The 20,906-nt window shown below is 41.2% G+C and overlaps 2 protein-coding genes across 2 annotated transcripts; one reads left to right on the top strand and one right to left on the bottom strand.

The window, feature by feature from the left end:
* Nucleotides 1-7,153: 7,153 nt before the first annotated feature.
* On the bottom strand, nucleotides 7,154-10,277 carry rhov (ras homolog family member V). Its single transcript, XM_034150687.1, has 3 exons — nucleotides 9,940-10,277; nucleotides 9,391-9,449; nucleotides 7,154-9,022 (listed from the first exon to the last, which is right to left on the bottom strand). The coding sequence occupies exons 1-3, from the start codon at nucleotides 10,142-10,144 to the stop codon at nucleotides 8,576-8,578; spliced, it is 711 nt and encodes a 236-aa protein (XP_034006578.1). The 5' UTR covers nucleotides 10,145-10,277; the 3' UTR covers nucleotides 7,154-8,575.
* A 4,144-nt stretch (nucleotides 10,278-14,421) lies between these two features.
* Nucleotides 14,422-20,760, top strand: vps18 (VPS18 core subunit of CORVET and HOPS complexes). The gene is made up of 9 exons (XM_034150602.1): nucleotides 14,422-14,830; nucleotides 14,986-15,127; nucleotides 15,328-15,419; nucleotides 15,775-16,025; nucleotides 16,169-16,525; nucleotides 17,259-18,521; nucleotides 18,942-19,151; nucleotides 19,256-19,492; nucleotides 19,883-20,760. The coding sequence occupies exons 1-9, from the start codon at nucleotides 14,728-14,730 to the stop codon at nucleotides 20,177-20,179; spliced, it is 2,952 nt and encodes a 983-aa protein (XP_034006493.1). The 5' UTR covers nucleotides 14,422-14,727; the 3' UTR covers nucleotides 20,180-20,760.
* Nucleotides 20,761-20,906: the final 146 nt, after the last annotated feature.

Here is a 20,906-nt window from a genome sequence, read left to right as displayed (position 1 = left end):
CTTGATTATTTCTGTGTATAAAGCCGAGTGAATGTATTGTTACCTTAAGTTTTCTGTATGTCTTTGCCCATAATGTGTTGTACTATCTTCTCTGGTATCAGATTTGTGTCGTAATAAACCTATACATTGAGGGCCATGGAGTTAAAACTGACCTGCTGTGCCTTCAAGTTTTCAATGCCATAAGGTTTCAAATTAAAATGACTTTGTATTATATTATTAGAGTTGTTATCTTAGATTTGCTTGGTATTACCAGGGAAGGCCACATTCTCTGTAATATAACTCCGGAGGTTTATTTTGTTGGGTGTCTCAATTAACTGTATTCTTGGGAAACCCTGCCGCAAGTTTCTCTTGCGTCACGATTCAGAGACAATTCCGCTCAGTCCCCAACAGACTTCTGTACCTTAAAGGAAATATTGCTTCCAAACAGCTTCACTGTGAATTATGTGGTCTTCTTACCACTTGATGAGCATGGAGACGAAGTAGTAAAACAAACATCTGAGGGTCCAGCGCAGCAGTGTTGCGGTTGCGCTTTTTTAGTGTCTTGCACTTTTGTGGTAATCTACAGTTTAGGCTTCTTGATGTTTTGAGGTCAACAGGCCTGCTTCACGTCACTACAGCTTGTGTTGACATGGAATACATTAACACTGTTTGGCTAATCTTACAACACCATGCTCAGAGCTATGAGTGTGTACCCTGTTTACGTCGATCGTTCTGCTTAATTAAGCATATTTGAGAAAGGAACAGGCTTTTGGTACATGATTACATGAAAATCATGCGTCATCCTTTCAAACTGAGGATGGGAGAAGTGATCCTTATTGGTAATCTGACATCTTGTATGACTGGCCAACAGCACATTTTACTACATTTAAATAAGGCTTTGAGGTACAGCACTTACTTTTATTGTATTTCCATTTTATTGCTAAATTTTTATTAATTAAATAAGTATTCCTTTTCACACATTACACATCTTAAGTAGTTTTAGTTTAGAAATAAGTCTTAATAGAGAAAAAGGAGAGAAATGTGATTTCAATTGGTTTCATTTCAAAGCAACCCATTTTAACAATTTTTTAAAGCCCAGGTGTTGCTTGATTTATTCTCTTTAACAAAGTTGATATTCATTTTAAACCCACAACAACCCACAAACTTGTTTTAGTCGTAATGCTAAGCTAAGCTAACTAGCTGTAGCTTGATATTAACCACACATGCATGAGTAGTGTTGATCTTATCATCTAACTCTCAGTAAGAAAGTGATGTGTCAAACGTTTCCTTTAATTAAAGGAATTAAACAAATTTGCAGTAATAAAGGTTTTGGTGTAAAAACTAAATTGTGTGTAACTGGAGCAGCTCATACCTGATTATATTCCAACACATCCTTATAGTCTGATTTCACTATAATATCAGCTATTATATTGTGAAGTGGAACACTAATTTTATAAAAGTGAAACTATGTATTTTTTTCAGACGGATTCATGTGCCCCTACACAAAGACACACTCCAGTGATGGTGACATAAACAGGCTGAGTAAGCCGATGTAACCGGACAGCAACCAGTCACTCTCTACTGAACAAGTCTAGACACACCTTATCGCTTTCTCACAACTGAAACACAGCATATCTATTGTCATGTACTCATAACACTACATCATGTACAAATAGTCATCAATGACTGCCTGTCCCGAGGTCTGAAATTATGAGTAAGTACTTTTTTCCATAATAACTGTACTACAGTATTCCTCTTATCATTAATCATGTAACTGTACATTTGTATGTAATGTACAAATGGTATCTGCGTGTGTGTACCTACACGCATGTTAATGAGGGTACGTGGATGAGTAACGGTTGTATCGACTTGCATCATGTCCTCACTTGCTTCACTGCCATCATGTGTGTTGTTTGGATGTCACAACAGCCCCTGCCCGCCTCCTCTCCTTACCCCCCTCCAACGCCACTGTGAGAACACCTCACCCCCTTGATTCCCAGACCTGGACACACCCAGTGTACAGACTCACAACCAATCAAATCCCAATCTTCACATATGCAAATGACACCCCAGTATTGGCTACTAGACGTGGTTAACTGTCACTTTTCATAAGCCATGAATCAAAAACACTGACATTGTCATATCTTGTTTATCTGTCCATCTGTTTTCTGGTTTCGGTGTGGATTAAGATGCAGCTCAACTGTATAAATACAACTCAATGGTACTGATTGAGGCGCCATGTTTACTTTATAATCATACTCTTGGCCGTACAATATATGTCTCTTTGGGATAAAGGAGATTAGTCACCCAGCATATCTTCAATGTAATATTTAATTTTGCAATAATGTGATTTCATTTTAAACACGTCTAATCGTGTCTATAAATTCATTGCACAGGAAATGTGAATTAGCCAGAACCACTTCCAGGATCACGATTCTCTTGGAAAAATAGTTTACACTTTCAACAGCCAAAACTTTACATTTGGACTTTTAAATCCACAACCAATGTGTATCCCACCTACTAGCGTCACTCAATGCAGCAGATAACATTATCTTGTCATTCAAATCAGATGGAAGGTGTTAAGATCTGACACAGATGACTCCCGCTCTCAATTCTGAAAAGATAATAGAGTCGTTTGCTGGTGATCTTCAGGAGAATGGGTCTGCAGATATATCCTGCAGAGAGAACAGTGAGTTGATAAGATTTTGACACTTTTAGTGAGTAAGCCATCACTCGGACTTTGATATTACGTCTGTTTTTCATCAAAGAACTTTACCACAGACAGTACTTGATGATTTCACAATAAACAACAGCCCTGAAGAAATGACAATATAATCTAAAATATGTGTTTTCTAGCTTTCTTTTATGATGAAATACAGACTTGTGATTGTTTACTCAGTAAGAGCGTCACAATATTGTCAACTCTCCCCTTTTTCCTCTGCAGGACTCAACTGTGCAACACTCTGACATTAACTCTGCTTTTATTGTTTTATATTGTGAAATTCAACCAATATTCTTATCCATCTGCTATAACACTCTTATTAACTGTTTCAAATTTATATTTTTTCATATGTGATGTCCCTTGCACAACTACACTGTGGCTGTGTATATGAAACATAAAACCTTTGAACCTCTATTTCTTTTTTAATTGTTGTTTTATTGTTATGTCCATTTTTTCAGACGTATTTCTTATTTTCTATATTCATTGTTGTTATATATTGTAGTAAAATGCACACATAATCACTGCTTATTTACTCAATACACACTGAATAATATATATATATATATATATATATATATATATATATATATATATATATAACAGAACATAATTTAAGGCTTTCAGTTGCAACATTAACATCTCAAAGCTGTTTGTTGTTTTCAGCAACTAATAATTGTCTTTGGATAATTCGTAATTTAGTGACAATCGTTAAAGCAGTGGTGCACACCCTCATTTGTGCCAACTTTAGCTTTGCAGATACAGATTGAATAAACACTGCAGGCTGGTGCTGCATAGTAATGTCTGTGTATTCTGTCTGTCTTTTGCTGTGATGCTTTCCTTACCCTACAATGGGGCGTTGGTCTATGTGTATTTTCTTTCATGTGCATGCACTGGCGATGCATTTGGGATAATGAAATTACTCAAGTTATAAGTGTATGATTGTGAATACAGTGAAAGCACAGTTTACAGTATACAAACCTCCTTTTTTGCTACGACGCACAACATTTTAAATCAGAGCTGTATAGAGTGATGTCCTGGGTCGTCAGTGATATAATGACATCGTCTGTTTATTGTACTAATCAGCTCATCGTGCCCAAACCTGTGAAGTGCCCTCTGAAGTTGTTTTATCTCAAAAGCTGCATGTGCTTCAGCTGTACACGACTTTGATCATGCAGTCATTGGTGGTCTCTCTGAAGTCATTATGTCTCTTGACGACTAAATAAATATAAATAAAGGCAAACACACAGTAGATAAGAAAGAAGTGCTTCTGATAATGCCTTGAATGATCCAGGTGTATTTGAAACCTTGAATATGTAATTCAAGAGTCCTGCAAAAGGAGCAAAGGCGTGTGACTATCAATGGCTGCAGACTTTGTTTGCAACCTAACTTCACTGTGTATTACCCAACTGCATGAATGCACACCACAGCAGATTCAGGGAGCCTCTGTTGACTGTGGGACCAAAATAATCGTTGTCGCCTCCAGGCAAAGTTACAGTCAGGAACTGGGACAATTCTCACTGGCTTTGCTCAACACCGAAACTGACAGTTTATGTTTTGACAGAAATAATGGGAGGTTTCTTCTTAATAAACAACCTTTGACAGCGTGGCTTTTGTTATGCAAATAGCCATATAGGTGAATTACATAAGAAAAAGGAAGCAGTATGCAATTAAACTTTACAGCAATACATGTTTTTCAGCTACATTTTATAAAATATTATGTCAATGATTAAAATAAAAAAGCAAGATTAACACGATTTTTTACGTTTTGTCATTTCTGACTTAGATTTTTTTTGGAACAGTACCACCAATTATGTCACACACACACCTGTGACAGGCTCTCAGCCAGTGATGGAGACAATACAACAATAACGACATCAAAAACTGTGCATGGGTAAAAGAGACGTGCCAAAACTGTTCTAACTGCCAATTTGGATGACCGAGGAGCAGCAGTGGTGAGCCAATAAGCTTTGTCCTGGGCCAGGCAGACCTGTCTGTGCACCTGCTGATTCCCAGGCCTGCTTGCCAATCTTCGACTACAGTGAAACCCAGCAAGAGTGAAACTGGCTGTGAGCCAGAGGAAGAGTTGGTTGACTACTACTGACACAGTCGCTAAAAGCAGGAGATCCTGGGAGGAGGACCAGCCCTGTGTCGAGATGAGAAAAATAGATGACTAACCATGAGAAGAGAAAGAAAAGGAGGAGGAGTTCATTGAACTCATGGGAACCTAAAACCTGTCCGACACTGCCTACAGGATTGCTCAATTAGGGCAACTGTGCAACCTATATGTGTCAGTGTCTGTGTCTGCAACATGTGTGGGCAACAACATGGATTTAAGATTTGAGTTTTTGATACTAAATATATATTTTTGTATTAATGTGAAGATCTTTGCAGAACATCTGTGTTTGGCCTCTGAATGAAGGACAGGAAAGCAGTTGGGGTGGAAAAGAGTCATAAACAACACATGACATTTAAGTGTCCTTCTCAAAGGAGTATCATGGCCTGCCTTCACCTGCCCTCACACAAAGATGAGCAGCACTTACTTTAAAACACAGACTCAGTATAAACCTTTATGATTAATTGAAATCAGGTGAAACAGGGATAGGCTACCCCAACTCCTTGTTAGGCCTTTAAAAAACAATATCTTAACAACAACTAAGGCCTTAAAGATGTCTGTCTATACTTACAGAGTCACTCAAAATGCAACGATATTACAGTCTGTGAGGCAATATTTAGCACTTTAGCTAATAGCTGCTAACTGCTACGCTAAGTTTACCAGCTAGCTGATAGCTTTGCATTTTGAGCCTGGGTTTTTATTGACGGTGTTCATTCCCAAAACTGCGGTGTTTGGCATCTAAAAAAACAACGAAGATAAACAAAAGTTAAAGTGAACAAGAACAATAGAGTTACAGCTTTTTTTAAACGCAATTATTCACTTGAAATGTGCTAAAAAGCTAAATAGAGGTAAGGGAAACTGTGGAGTGATCATTCCCCTTCTGTAAAGGGGTTTAAGGTATGGTTTGTTTATCTGTTTGTTAGCAGTATTACATAAAAACGACTATCACCAGAGGCTAATCCCATTAAGTGTTGGTGCAAATGTAAATCATGGAGCGGATTTACAAAAACATTTTTCACTGTCTCTACCTTTGAATGCAGGGCAACCCCTTTCACAATGTAAATTGATTTCCACTGTTAGTCTAAACATATCATGATATGCATAGATTGTTCTTGCAGTGGATCAAGCTTTTCAAACTGTCATGGCTAGCACTAAATGGTCCCTCAGGGTCAAATCAGAGTTCAGCATTGGTCCAATTGCATCAGCGTTACTTTTCCATACAAGGTCATAGGCCGAGACGAAGGATGTCCCACTTTGACCCATTTATTACAGCCGTTTAAACAGAGCCCTGACACATGGCAGCATGATGGACGGCCCACTGACTAATGGCAAACAGATTGCTGATGTATTGGGCCCAGTGTGTGTTATTTAACCTCTTGCTCATCTGTGACTCATCCTCCCTGTTCCGAAAAACAAATGCATATGCATAGCTGTCAGCTCCACAAGTGTTGAGCAGACACTCCCTGCTATGGTTTATAAACCTCTCTCTGTGTTCACTTTAGTTTGCTGTACAAATAATCATATGTACATCTATTGTCTCTGGCTCAGGCTAAAAAAAAAGCATAAAAATAGGAGTAGTTGTTGACAGCGAAAATCGTATGTCCCAGTCTCCTAAAACAAGGAAGTATAAGAAGAATATGGAGGATTATAATGAAAACCTATGTATTTGTCACACACATATACATATGTCTCAAAGTCCCACTCCACACTCCAGAGACCCTCCAGCTCCAGAGCCAAGTCCCTGCAGACTGAGCTACTGCAAAAACACCACCTAAAGCATTTTTTAAGACATACAAATATATAATGTTATTAAGTGCAAATAAAAGAATGCAGGTACAAGCAAACCTCAATCAAGTTTTCAGATAAACGTCAATGATGTTGTCAAGTTTTGAAGACAGTATGCCCTCTCTATTGTTGTGATAAAGCAGCACACTGTTTCTGTTTCTTCTCAATCAGTGATTTGACTCAATCACTCTCCCATGTCTCGAGCCCTTTCAAAATCAGTCACAGCCATCAGTCACAGCATGGCACTGCCAAACCTCATCAGCAGTCATGTGGATTGCATTAGAATTGGTCGAGCCACGGCACAGCCGGAGGCCCGAGCTTACTTATCATACCCTTACAGCGAGAGATGGTTCAGGAAAAGTACCTGGAGGGCTGATGAGGATTATTCAGACACCCCGCAGAGAACAATGCTCCCCGTTTTTGATGGCTCCCTTTTAAATTCTCTTCTTCCTTGAATTTAAAGCAGTCGCTACCTAAATACTCTTTAAATGATCGCTTGTGAAGTACACAAACATAACATTGAGCTGTTCTGAAGATACACATAACGCAGAAGGTTGAATTTGCACTTCATTTTATTTGCATCACATCACTCCCACATATAAAGATGACACACAAAGAAGGAGATGTTTCATTCGATTAGTTACAGTGATATAAATGTAACATAAGTGGAGTAAGTAAATGCATTTAAAATCCATGTCTTATGAATATTTCATATACATAAACATGACAAACGACCTGTTTTGACAAACAAAATAGCATACATTAAAGTAACTTCCACAAGAAGTATAATAAAGCCTTTGGCTCGGTTCAGAGGTTACAATGGAGTGTAACATCTAACTTTCTTTAGCACATACATCATAGAAGCAAGTTCTTTTTTGAAAAAAGGGTATTATCTTACACTATTGAGTAGATAAGGATTGTATTGAGCATGTAAACAAAAGAGGGGCAAATTATAAAATGCCAGGGTGGCTGTGTTGGTGGGAGAATCCGCAGGGTGGGAGTCAAGACTCCTGCAGGGCTTGCTTTTTACAGATGCAGATTGATGGGAGACGGGGACAAAAAGCCAAAGGTTACCACTCCCGTGCCACTTTTCTATTAGGACAAGAGGTTTTTCAAACAAAGTGACTGTGCCGATCCGAGAATTAAGATGGAGGAAATACATTTGTTTTGACAGAAGTCCTGCTGTGCTTCTTTTCAAGCACGACTTTAAACAGATGATAAAATCCCATCAAACATACATGTCAGGGGTGATAACATTGTCAGCTGATTAACTCTGCGAGAAGATACCAACCTAAACCAGCCAGGGGAGCGTTCACACACAGGTACGAAAGTGGCACCTCTCACTGCAACCTGAACTTGCTGCAGCTGCTGAATATAAATAGGCCGCAGTAGTCAGACAGCGAGAACACAACAAAGTATTGGCTAACGCCCATCTGCTCAAACACAGACACTTTCTGTTTCTCCCGCTCACATTAAAGGCTGCATCTGGTAGCAAAGCCCCAAATGCAAATTCACGTCATTTACATGACGGCTTCTGCTTTCTGCTCTGTGGCTGTATGGTGATATGTTCCTTTAAAGTCTAAATTCACAGCCCTTCTTCTCTTGAGTGGCTCACACCACTGATGCATTCACATACTTTGATTTTGATAAGTTTTTACTATTGCCCTGGAACAATCAAATATTTGAATATAATGTAAACAATTTCATACTGTCCCGAGTGTCTGCTGAAGAGGGAAAACCCTGGCTGAGAATGACCCAGAATCCTCTCTGCTGTCCCCACAGATGTTCGTTCCCAATGTTTACTTTGCTCATGTAGTGTTTCCCCTTTGCAACATTTGGCATCCCAGAGTAAAATAGGCCAATTACACAACAGGAAACAAGGCTAAATTGCCATAAATCTGAGCCTTGACAACATATAATAACTGATATTAATAAATTAAAGTTTTGTCCACAACCCACAGGGTCTGTTTATGAGTTCAGATGAAGCAAAAAAACTTCTTCCAACTGCACTTGGAGAAAGCTTTAGTGCGTCTGTCGGAAAACCTCCTCTTCTTAGATTTGCGGGTTTTGTTCTTAATGGCGGCAAAAATGGCGGCATCAAACGCCTCCTTCAAGTTCTTTTGTGTGAGCGAAGAACACTCCACGTAGTCTGCAGCCCTGATCTTGTCCGCCATGCTCTGTGCCCTGGAGTTCGGGATTGGCTTGACATTCGATTGGTCCAGGTTGATGAGGACGTTCACGTCCAGCAGAAGGTCAGACTGAGTCCCTACGAGAACGATGGGCGCGGACGGGTTGTAGGCCCGGATCTCTGGAACCCACTTCTTGGTGATGTTGTGGAACGAGGTGGGGTTGACCATGCTGAAGCACAGGAGGAAGACGTCCGTGTGGGCGTAGGACAGGGCTCTGAATCCATCAAACTCTTCCTGAATGGAACATAAAGACAGTTAGTGTCAATCAAACTATGTGCAGACATGATGGAGAAATGAGTGAAAGACGCTGACTCACTAAAGAAAAAGGTAATCTATTAACATTGTGAAATCATGGTACTGAGTCACATATTGGATGAAGCAAGGAAAGTTGTACCTTCACAACTCATCTTGACTACAACTAGAACATCTGTGTCTTTTATTAGGAATGGTGGTTTTATATTTTGTATCACTTCCCTTGACATAATTAACTCAAGATCAGGAAACAGGTGTGAATTTGGTAATATAAAAAGCTCACTAAACACAACCTTTAAAAGTAACATGGTGACATTTTTTCTTTTTGAAAAACAAACAGATAGTCTTACCTGTCCAGCAGTGTCCAGTAGCTGAACTTTAACCGGGGCTCCTTCTACTTGGACCTGACCTGTTGAAAATCAGTAACATGAATCAGTTAGTATCAGTCAGTTTAGATCACTTGTTTTCCAACATATTTCTCACACATAAATATGATTTGATGATTGTTTTTTCTGTAATAAAGGTGTATATATATTTAATGTGGTTCTGTATGCATCATGACAAAATAGTTCTGAACTATTTAACTTAAAAAACACGCACATGACATGGCAATTACATTACATTTCATTTTCATTTCACACAATACATTAAATGAAAAATGTTAAATAAAAGCTGTGTGTGTCAGTAAACACTGAACCTAAGCAAACACACCAGCAATTAAATTAAAACATTAAAAAAACAATTCGTATTGATTTTGTTTGTATTACACTAATTTGCTTCCATATCTCTTGTTGCACTGTTGGCTTGGGATTTTCATTGCCAACAACTAGGCTGTAGCATATGACAATAACAGTTTTTAATTCTTTTTTTTGTATTGGTTCTTGTGTATGATCACTCACCAGAAAACACGTCAAAGCCAGTCTGCTGGTACTCCGTGGGGTATCCGTTGGAGGTGTAGCTGACGATCATGCTGGTCTTCCCGACGGCTCCGTCCCCGACCAGCATGCAGCTGATCACGCCGGGCTCCAGCTCATCTTCCCGGGTCAGCCCGCAAGCAGAGGGGACTCGGGACTCGTGGGAGAAGTAATCCATGTGAGGTGGCATGTCGAGCCGCACATTAAACTTTGGGAATGCAGACTCTCTCCTCCCTTACGGATCTATGACGGTGAGAATAGATACTGAGGGTTGTCTGGGTGCTGATATACTGAGTTACATACCGGGAGGCTGCAGATCCTGTTCTAAAGTGACGGGGACATGTGGGGAGGGACGCTTTAGGGGAAGTTTGTAATCGGACAGGTTGCGATTTGCATAGACACTCCCATTGAGGAAAGAAATAAAGAATCTTTTTTTTTTGTTTAGATAGATAGATAGATAGATTGATAGATAGATGTTCTTATGATTTCCTCCTTGCAAATCTTCAATACATCTTATTTTATGACTCTTTAATTAGGTTAAAAAACCTACAGCTCAACCTGAAGCTGTTTCCCAGAATTATCTGTGCATTCCATATAATTACGTCTTGTACAAAGACTGTGCATTATTTATGATCATGTTATGGCCTATATTCTTTACCTATATCAGTAATGTTGAGGAGAAAGCATACATCACTTTTAAAATAATTATTCTAGCTTTATTATATATAAATGAGCGTGAATTACACACTAAAGGCCCCTTGGAATTGTTTTCTTTACTGTTTGGTGTAATCGTTTGCCCATAAACTGTAAGGCAGAGGTGGGAGAAGTACTCAGATCTTAGTACAAGTACCAGAGTGTAGGAAATAGGAATACTCTATTACAAGTAAAAGTCTTGCATTAAAAATGTTACTACTCAAGTAAAAGTAAAAAAAAAAAATCAGAATCAAAGTACCAACAGTAAAAGTACTTATAATGCAGATTGGTCCATCTCAGAATAATATATATATATATTAAATGTTTTGATTATAATTATTAATGCATTCAAGTGTTATCATAGCTGGTAAAGGTGCAGCTAGTTTTAATTACTGCAGGGTAGCTTGTGCATTTACTCCAGGTGTAACTAAAGTCTTATTTAATTATTGATTAGATTTCACAACATTAATCCAAATCTGTAAAGTAACTAAAGGTATTAAAGTAGAAATTCAATGTAGCATACAATTGAAATATTCAAAATTGTAATTAAAGGTGGGGTATAGTAATTTTGGAGAAACCAGCTCGAGTGCGCTAGAATTTGAAAATACACAGCCGGAAAAAATCTGCCACTTCCTTATGCTGCGTTCACACCGGACGCGATGCGATGTTTGGGGGGCGGCGCGATTACATGTAAAGTCAATGCAGAGACGCGGACAGACGCGAATTCGCTCCGACGGTGCGCATGAAGCGGTGGACGCGGCGCGAATCACACGATTGAGGCGATTGAACGGTGCCGCATTAAATGCGAGAGTTCAATTTTTTCAACTCGAGCGTCAAATTCACGTGACGCGTTCTCGCGGAAGCCAATCAGCGGTGAGAATCTCAGCCGCCGTCACTGACGTTCAACCACACAACATCAGCCGTTAGCTGTTAGCAGTTAGCACACAGAGCTCACAGCTCCTCATATCTGTTCAGAAACTGGACAAAAGTTAAACAAGTACAAACCACAGACTGTCTGTGTCATGGTGAATACAGTCGCTGCTTTATTTATGTCTGTAGGCCGTTGTTATGAGTGTGGAATGAACATATACAACGTTAGCTTAGCCTGGTTGACCCGATCTTCATTCAGAAAACAAGCATTTTAAAAGGTGTTTTGCCTGCCCTCTTGTCTGCAGACTTGTCAAAGCCTTAATTCATGGTTGTTACTAACCGGTATCAGTATGTTGTTACTTCGGCATCATTTAGAAACGTGTATTACAATTTAATCACGGTAAAATATGTTCATTTGTTGTAGTTGTAGCTCCCGAGCCAGCGCGTCTTGTTTGAATGATGCGAGTAAACACAGCTGGCAGCCGCGGTGAACCTCCAGCGTTTAGAGCGATGCGATAGGAGCGATTAGAGCGAAGCGAATATTCGCATCGCGTCCGGTGTGAACGCAGCATTATGCTGCGTTGTCTGCAGACAAGACGGCAGGCAAAACACCTTTTAAAATGCTTGTTTTCTGAATGAAGATCGGGTCGACCAGGCTAAGCTAACGTTGTATATGCTCATTCCACACTCATAACAACGGCCTACAGACATAAATAAAGCAGCGACTGTATTCGCCATGACACAGACAGTCTGTGGTTTGTACTTGTTTAACTTTTGTCCAGTTTCTGAACATATGAGGAGCTGTGAGCTCTGTGTGCTAACTGCTAACAGCTAACGGCTGATGTTGTGTGGTTGAACGTCAGTGACGGCGGCTGATATCCTCACCGCTGATTGGCTTCCGCGAGAACGCGTCACGTGAATTTGACACTCGAGTTGAAAAAATTGAACTCTCGCGTTAACGCGGCACCGTTCAATCGCCTCAATCGCGTGATTCGCGCCGCATCCACCGCTTCATGCGCACCGTCGGAGCGAATTCGCGTCTGTCCGCGTCTCTGCATTGACTTTACATGTAATCGCGCCGCCCCCAAACATCGCATCAAGTCCGGTGTGAACGCAGTATTATGCTGCGTTCACACCGGACGTGATGCGACTATTCGCTTCGCTCTAATCGCTCCTATCGCATCGCTCTAAACGCTGGAGGTTCACCGCGGCTGCCAGCTGTGTTTATGCTGCGTTCAAACAAGACGCGCTGGCTCGGGAGCTACAACTACAACAAATGAACATATTTTACCGTGATTAAATTGTAATACACGTTTCTAAATGATGCCGAAGTAACAACATACTGATACCGGTTAGTAACAACCATGAATTAAGACGGCAGGCAAAACACCTTTTAAAATGCTTGTTTTCTGAATGAAGATCGGGTCAACCAGGCTAAGCTAACGTTGTATATGCTCATTCCACACTCATAACAACGGCCTACAGACATAAATAAAGCAGCGACTGTATTCACCATGACACAGACAGTCTGTGGTTTGTACTTGTTTAACTTTTGTCCAGTTTCTGAACAGATATGAGGAGCTGTGAGCTCTGTGTGCTAACTGCTAACAGCTAACGGCTGATGTTGTGTGGTTGAACGTCAGTGACGGCGGCTGAGATTCTCACCGCTGATTGGCTTCCGCGAGAACGCGTCACGTGAATTTGACGCTCGAGTTGAAAAAATTGAACTCTCGCGTTTAATGCGGCACCGTTCAATCGCCTCAATCGTGTGATTCGCGCCGCGTCCACCGCTTCATGCGCGCCGTCGGAGCGAATTCGCGTCTGTCCGCGTCTCTGCATTGACTTTACATGTAATCGCGCCGCCCCCAAACAGCGCATCGCGTCCGGTGTGAACACAGCATTACAGAGCCCCTCCTCCGACACACACGAACGCGCACATGACCAATGAGGGCACGAGATAAGTTTGTGCACAGATGGAAGGCTGACAGGCAGGTAGGCCATCCAGTTATTTTAGCCGGGCCGGCTAAAATGATTGGTCGTGCTTTTTACAGTACTACGGCTTCCACAGATGACATTTTTGTATAGATTTTTTGTCAAAGCACTTACGATATTCATTGCTATCGGGATGTTAAGAGCATTCCATGGAATATAACAAAAAGTGTATCTCGAGCTGGTTTCTCAAACTTATCTACCCCACCTTTAAGTACAGTACCCGACTCTGCTGTAAGGGTATATGTTGCAAGACATGTGTATACAAATGTATATAATTAGGCTACCAACGGTGCCTTTAATATTCCTTATTTGTATTTATTTATACTTCAATGTACATGTCTTTTTGTCTCACATTCTGTGTTTACCCCCTTGCACACACTCCTTGCCTCCTTGATTTAATGTATAAATTGTGACCGCGGTGAAGTTAGTTTCAGTTTCCCCTGCTGCTGGCTGTATTACGACGGGGAGATCTTCTCCGCGAAACGAGGCTTTCACTTAGGGACCATCAACAAATGACTTTTCAATTAGAGCATTGATTTGTTGAACACACCTCTTTTTATTGCATTTGAATACTTTAAATAGCCTACGTTTTATTAATATTTTGATGGAAGAATTAGCATATTTCTTCAATAACTTCAACAAGGCATTTAGGACAGAGAGTGAATACACATACTATACAGATATGCTGTTTGAGAAACCAATGTGAGTTTGGAAAATTGCACAATGTAAATCTATTCTAGTAGACCTCAACAATGCAATTATGATCAGTAGAAATGGCCATGACATGGGACCTTTACATTTCAACATCTCATCACCAACCACTCACACTAAGGTTGGACAAACGGCGCTCCCTGGTGTCCAAGATAAGCACTACACCAAATGTGATCACATGACTCCGTTTGTCACCTGATTATCCTTGTCCACCCTGTGTTGTGTAGTCGGAAGCTAAGCTAGCTGTTATTATGATAGCATGAATGATTGAAATGTAGCTTATTTACACGTTTGCTGCATCTTCATATCATATTATACATCTTCCTTGGGAATTTAGACGCACGTAGTGAGAGGAAATGCTCTCGCTTGCCCTCAATGGGAGGAGGTTGTGTTAGCTAGCTAGCTGTTTAGCATACATTTCTAGGATTTTTCCTCTGCCAGCCATTGTTTATGTAGGGCATTCATTTACAGGGAGAACAACGAGTTAGAAAGAAGGTACTTCAAACCATGGCTTCAATTCTGGACGAGTACGAGGACTCTCTAAACACCAGGCAGATTGCGCAGCAGCACAGCCGCCTGTCAAATGCCAACATCGGGATAACACATTCAGGTTAGTCGTCCTCTCTGGAGCTGCTCCGTTTCATTAGCTAGTTACATTCAAGGGTGCTATAAGGTTGTTGGAACCTTTAAGGAATGTTAAAAATACACAATTAGTTAACTCCATGGTTTCATTGAGAACATGCTTTACTTGTTCCCTGACATTAGGCTTTGTGAATGTGAGACTTGAGGAAGAGAAGCCGATATTCAACAAGCAGAGGATCGATTTTACTCCACCTGAGAGGATAAACCATCTTGCAGTCTGCAACAATCAGCTATGCATGAGTCTGGGAAAGGACACCCTGCTGAGGTAAATAACACTGTCATAAGCCCTTTAAACACACTGTTATCGGCCACTGGCGTTTGTACGGTTTTGATTGAATTACCTTGAGTTAGTGCTTGTTGTTCCTTTTGATTTGTACTCATCTGCTGTAAGCTGTTGTTTATTGGAGCATCTAAATGAGTTGTTAATGATACAAGATACTGATACTAATGTTCTCTTCTGTACAGAATTGATTTGGCCAAGCCAGATCAACCTAATCAGATTGAATTAGGACGGAAAGATGAAAGTAAAGTGCACAAACTGTTCCTGGACCCCACTGGTGAGTAAAAAGACAGTGCCCAATCAGATTTTTTGAAAAAATTGCCCTTAGGACATATTTGTACATTACATTTACATATTGTTTATTACAATGAGACTTTCTGTGAGTCAATCGTCCATCATATTGTAATCAATAGATTTGCATTGTTTTAATTATATAGCTTCAAGTCATTCCTTTATACAGGACACACATATTTTTGTTATTGTTTTATATAGTACATTTATTGGGTATCATGAGGTATTTCACAATTACATCGGAATTTCTCTAAATGCTACTACATGATATTATAGTATTAGTGAGTCAGTTTTGACCTATTAACTCAATCAGCTGTATTTTTCTTCATATCCTAACACAGGCTCCCATCTGCTGATCTGCCTGAGCACCAGCGAGTGTCTGTACCTAAACAGGAACACGCAGAAGGTGCGCAGTCTCTCCCGCTGGAGAGGCCACCTCATCGAGAGCGTGGGCTGGAACAAGCAGCTGGGCAATGAGACAAACACAGGACCTGTCCTAGTTGGCACCAGTCAAGGCATCATCTTTGAGGCGGAGATCTCTGCAACTGAGGGCAGCCTGTTCAACACCAATCCAGATCAATACTTCAGACAGGTACGACGTAACATATTGTTATGTGTGGGTTGCAGTGTTTAGTATGTGATATTCATTTAGTGGTATTATTGTAGAAAAAACCATCCTTCACATTTATTTATCCCTCCTTGCATGAAAATACCCATGTTCTCTTGTTGAAACAGGTCCACTCCCTGGAGGAGGATGGGAAGCCTGCACCAGTCTGCTGCCTGGAGGTGGAGCGGGGGGGCTCAGAGAACAAGTACTTCATCATCGCCACCACCCGCAAACGTCTGTTCCAGTTTGTGGGTAAGTTGGCCGAGGGGTCAGAGCAGCAGGGCTTCAGCTCCATCTTCAGCCAGAACCAGGACCTGCTGCCCAGCTTCCAGGAGTTCCCAGCCAACATGGGCTACAGCGAGATCACCTTCTACACCCCGAAGCTCCGCAACTCACCTAAGTCCTTCGGCTGGATGATGGGTAACGGAGTTCTTTACGGTCAGCTGGATTATGTCAGGCCTGACTCCCTGCTGAGCGATGTGCAGGTAAATGTATATTTAAAAACGTTTATTCAGAAGCTAAAACATTTATGAGGTTATTTTGCACTGCATAAGTATTAAATGAAATGTAAGCGTCGGACAGAAATGAACATTTCCTCTGATATGACAGGCCGATAAGATGATGCATCTGTGTACGTAACTCAAACTGGTTACAAATCTGGTCCCGTAAGAAATATTTACAGTTTGGAGGTTTTTAAAGTGTTCAAAACTAATAGACTAGTTGCGACTACTGAAATAGGTCAAATTTGCCCTAGTTGTGCCTATTTTTGAAGATTGTCTTAAGAGACCGCACTATTCAAGCCTGTTAAAGATACATTTTTCCGTTAAGTTTAAAGATTTTACATTAAAAAAATATAAGGTTTGTTTTACTTGTTAGCTTAGATGTAGTAGTTTTCTTATTGAAAAAAACTCTTGGTGAACATGTACCTTTTGAATCTGCCAGTGGGCCATAACAGTAACACAAGGCATAACAACATTATATAAGGGTATGCTATTTCCACTACAGGAGAGATTTGATTTCTATACAATTAGATGGAAAAAAGGAAGTGCGTATATTAGCATCGGCATTGGAAATTCATCAGAAGGAGTTGGAAAATATCGGCAAAAATCCCACATCATACATCTTTCAATAATAACTCTACCTTCTCCACATTGACTCCTTTGTTCTCCTTATCTTATGCTCTCTTCCTCCATATTTTTCTCTCCCCTAATGACACAGGTATGGGAGTACACGCCTGACATTGACATCAGTCTCGACAAGCCCATCTCCATCGTGCTGACCCAGTTCCACTTCCTGCTGCTGCTCCATGATCGAGTAAAGGCCATCTGCACCCTGAATGGACAGGAGGTGTACGAGGATGTGTTCCCAGATAAATTTGGCACCCTAAAGAAGATGATCAAGGACCCAGTTGGAGGGTTGGTGTGGATCTACACTGAGCGGGCGGTGTTCCGGTACCACATCCAGCGCGAGGCCAGGGACGTCTGGCAGATGTACATGAGCATGACTAAGTTCGACCTGGCCAAGGAGTACTGCCGGGACCGGCCCGAGTGCATGGACATGGTTCTGGCCAAGGAAGCCGAGCACTGCTTCCAGAACAAGCGGTACATCGACAGCGCCAAGTGCTACGCGCTGACCCAGAACTACTTTGAGGAGATAGCGCTCAAGTTCATCGAAGCCAAACAGGAGGAAGCCCTGAAGGAGTTCTTACTGAAGAAACTGAATAATTTGAAACAGAGCGAGAGAACGCAGATCACCCTGCTGGTCACATGGCTCGCCGAGCTCTACCTGAACAGCCTCGGCCAGCTGGAGAGCGACGGCAACAGCGTCATCTTCCAGGAGACCCGCGAAGAGTTTCGAGAATTCCTCAGCAGCTCCAAGCACAAGGAGTGCCTGTACAACAACCGCAGCACCATCTACGACCTGCTGGCCAGCCACGGCAACGTGGACGACATGGTGTACTTCTCGGTCGTCATGCAGGACTACGAGAGAGTCATATCCCACTACTGCCAACACGACGACTACAGCGCCGCCCTGGATGTGCTCTCAAAGCACTGCGATCAAAAGCTTTTTTACAAGTTCTCCCCGGTCCTCATGCAGCACATTCCCAAAAAAGTGGTTGACGCGTGGATCCAGATGGGCAAGCGGCTGGACCCGAAGAAGCTCATCCCGGCTCTGATGAACTACAGCCAGATGGGCAGCACGCAGCAGATCAGCGAAACCATCCGCTACATGGAGTTCTGCGTGTACGAGCTGACCGTGACGGAGGAGGCCATCCATAACTACCTGCTGTCGCTCTACGCCAAGTACAAGCCGGATTCCCTGCTGTGGTACCTGGAGCAGGCGGGCACGCACCCCTCAGAGATCCACTACGACCTGAAGTACGCCCTCAGGCTGTGCGCTGAGAACGGCTACCTCCAGGCCTGTGTGCTGGTTTATAGGATTATGGAGCTGTATGAGGAGGCAGTGGATCTCGCTTTACAAGTAAGTGATGTTTTTTAATTTTTTTATTGCATGTTGAACTACAGCAATTTGTTGACGAATCAATTTGCCGATTAATTGTACATTGTTTGAGGTGTTTTTCATCAAAAAATAAAAATAAATGCTGTTTTTAGCCTCTTAAATTTCCGACTTCTCTCTGCTTTATATCATATTTAACTCAATATTAAGAATTTTTGCACTTTTAAGAAACTGGGATGGAAATGTTTCACTACTTTCAGACAAATTTTTATATACCAAATTATTAATTAAGAAAATATTTTGCAGATTAATCGATCATAGAGAAAATGGTTAGATGCCACTCTAATGTGTCCAAATGATGCACGATATTGTAGTAAACATATCATAAATCTTTGACTGAATTTGACTAATGCCACTCACTTGCAATGTGTTTATCAACCATAGGTAGATGTAGACTTGGCCAAGTCGTGTGCGGACCTGCCTGAAGATGACGAGGAACTGAGGAAGAAGCTTTGGCTGAAGATCGCGCGGCACGTGGTGCAGGAGGAGAAAGATGTGAAGAAAGCCATGAACTGTCTGTCCAGCTGCAACCTGCTCAAGATTGAAGACATCCTGCCATTTTTCCCAGACTTTGTCACCATTGACCATTTTAAGGTCTGTAACAAAGAGTTTCCTTTCCTTTTTTAACAAGAGAAACATATCCATACATAATGCCAATATTTTTTGACTTGATTTTGGTGGTGAACCTTTATATTTAGGAGGCCATTTGCAGCTCCCTGGAGGAGTACAACCAGCACATCGAGGAGCTGAAGCAGGAAATGGAGGAGGCCACGGAGAGCGCTAAACGCATCCGAGAGGACATCCAGGAAATGAGGAACAAATATGGCGTTGTGGATTCCCAAGAAAAGTGTGCTTCATGTGACTTCCCATTACTCAACAGACCCTTCTATCTGTTCCTGTGTGGACACATGTTCCACTACGACTGCCTGTTCCAGGTATATCTCAGAGGCTGCTTCTGTGCCACTGCACAAATGATGTGTTCTTTTAGTTTAATTAAAATCTTAAAAGTATCATGATTGAAATATATCTTCAATTATACATTTAAAAGATGCCAAAAAAAGTATTAGTTTGTAACTATCAAATCAGAGGTACAGGGTGCAGGATGGTTTAAACTGAAACGCGCTCTTTTGTGCATCAATGAGTTCACAAAATGAATACAGAGTTAAATCCCGGATTAAATGTAAGTTAAGGGGTCTTGAAAATATTGATTGTGAAGTTATCCTTGTGGTGTTGCAAATTACACTACTGAGAAGCAAGAAAAATGTCAGACTAAAAAGTATCAACATACTGATCGTAAGCACATTTTCTATTCCTGTGCTTTCTAGGAAGTAACCCCTCACCTGACGCCCCTTAAGCAGAGTCGTCTAGAGGAGCTGCAGAAAAAGCTGGCCGCGACCACGCAAACCTCCAAGTCTCGACACCGCCCGGCGCCCAAGGACGAAGGAGACACTGCCAGTCTGGGAAAGGGCAATGCGGGCACAAGCCGCGAGCAGATAAAATCAGACATGGATGACATCATCGCGTCGGAGTGCGTCTACTGCGGCGAACTGATGATCAAGTCCATCGACAAGCCCTTCATTGATCCAAAGAAATTTGAGGAGGAGAAATCCAGCTGGTTATGAATGAGGCCTCAATTCCTCTCAATACGAAAAAGACATGACAGCCAACCATCCTGTATGTTGATGAAACTGCTCCATCCGTAGGACTGACCCATTCAGTGGATACAGACATTCACCTGATTGCCTACTGTTGTTCAGCTTCAGGTGTTATTTTGGTTGGCAGTATATGAAGCTGATTTAAAGACCTTTGCACTTTGTATGGCTGTAAAAAATGGACATTGTGGAAAATGATACACGATGATGTACTGATGTATAATATTGCCAGGGCTAAACCTCTGAATATGATGGCAGAAAATAATTCAAAAGCTAGAATCAGATATAACTGCACTATACATCTATTAATAACTTTAAGTTATGCACTTGCTTTGTCTATTGGAAACATAACCTGCACTTCCATAGCTCAATTCAACCGCTCCATCATCGGCTCTTAGTTCATCCTACAGGTAACGTGGGGCAGATTATCAAACTGTTAGTTTATATACTCACTGTTTTACGATAAATGTGTGGCACATTGAAGCTTGTCAGTATGGATGGACTGATATTCTGGTTGTTTAATGTAATAAATATTTAACAAATGATTTTAACTATTGACTGGACTGAGAAAAATCAAAACCCTTCTTCACCGTTCCTTTGCTCCCCGGAGGAGGACAGCAAAAATCATCACATCAGTGGGCTTAAGTGATACACAGAATAGTTAATGCAGTTTAATAGTAAAGCATGTCAACAAATT

This window comes from Trematomus bernacchii, unplaced genomic scaffold, assembly GCF_902827165.1.
Source record: "Trematomus bernacchii unplaced genomic scaffold, fTreBer1.1, whole genome shotgun sequence".
NCBI lineage: Eukaryota > Metazoa > Chordata > Actinopteri > Perciformes > Nototheniidae > Trematomus > Trematomus bernacchii.
Note: the sequence above shows the minus strand (reverse complement) of the source record. Positions and strands in the feature narration are given on the sequence as shown.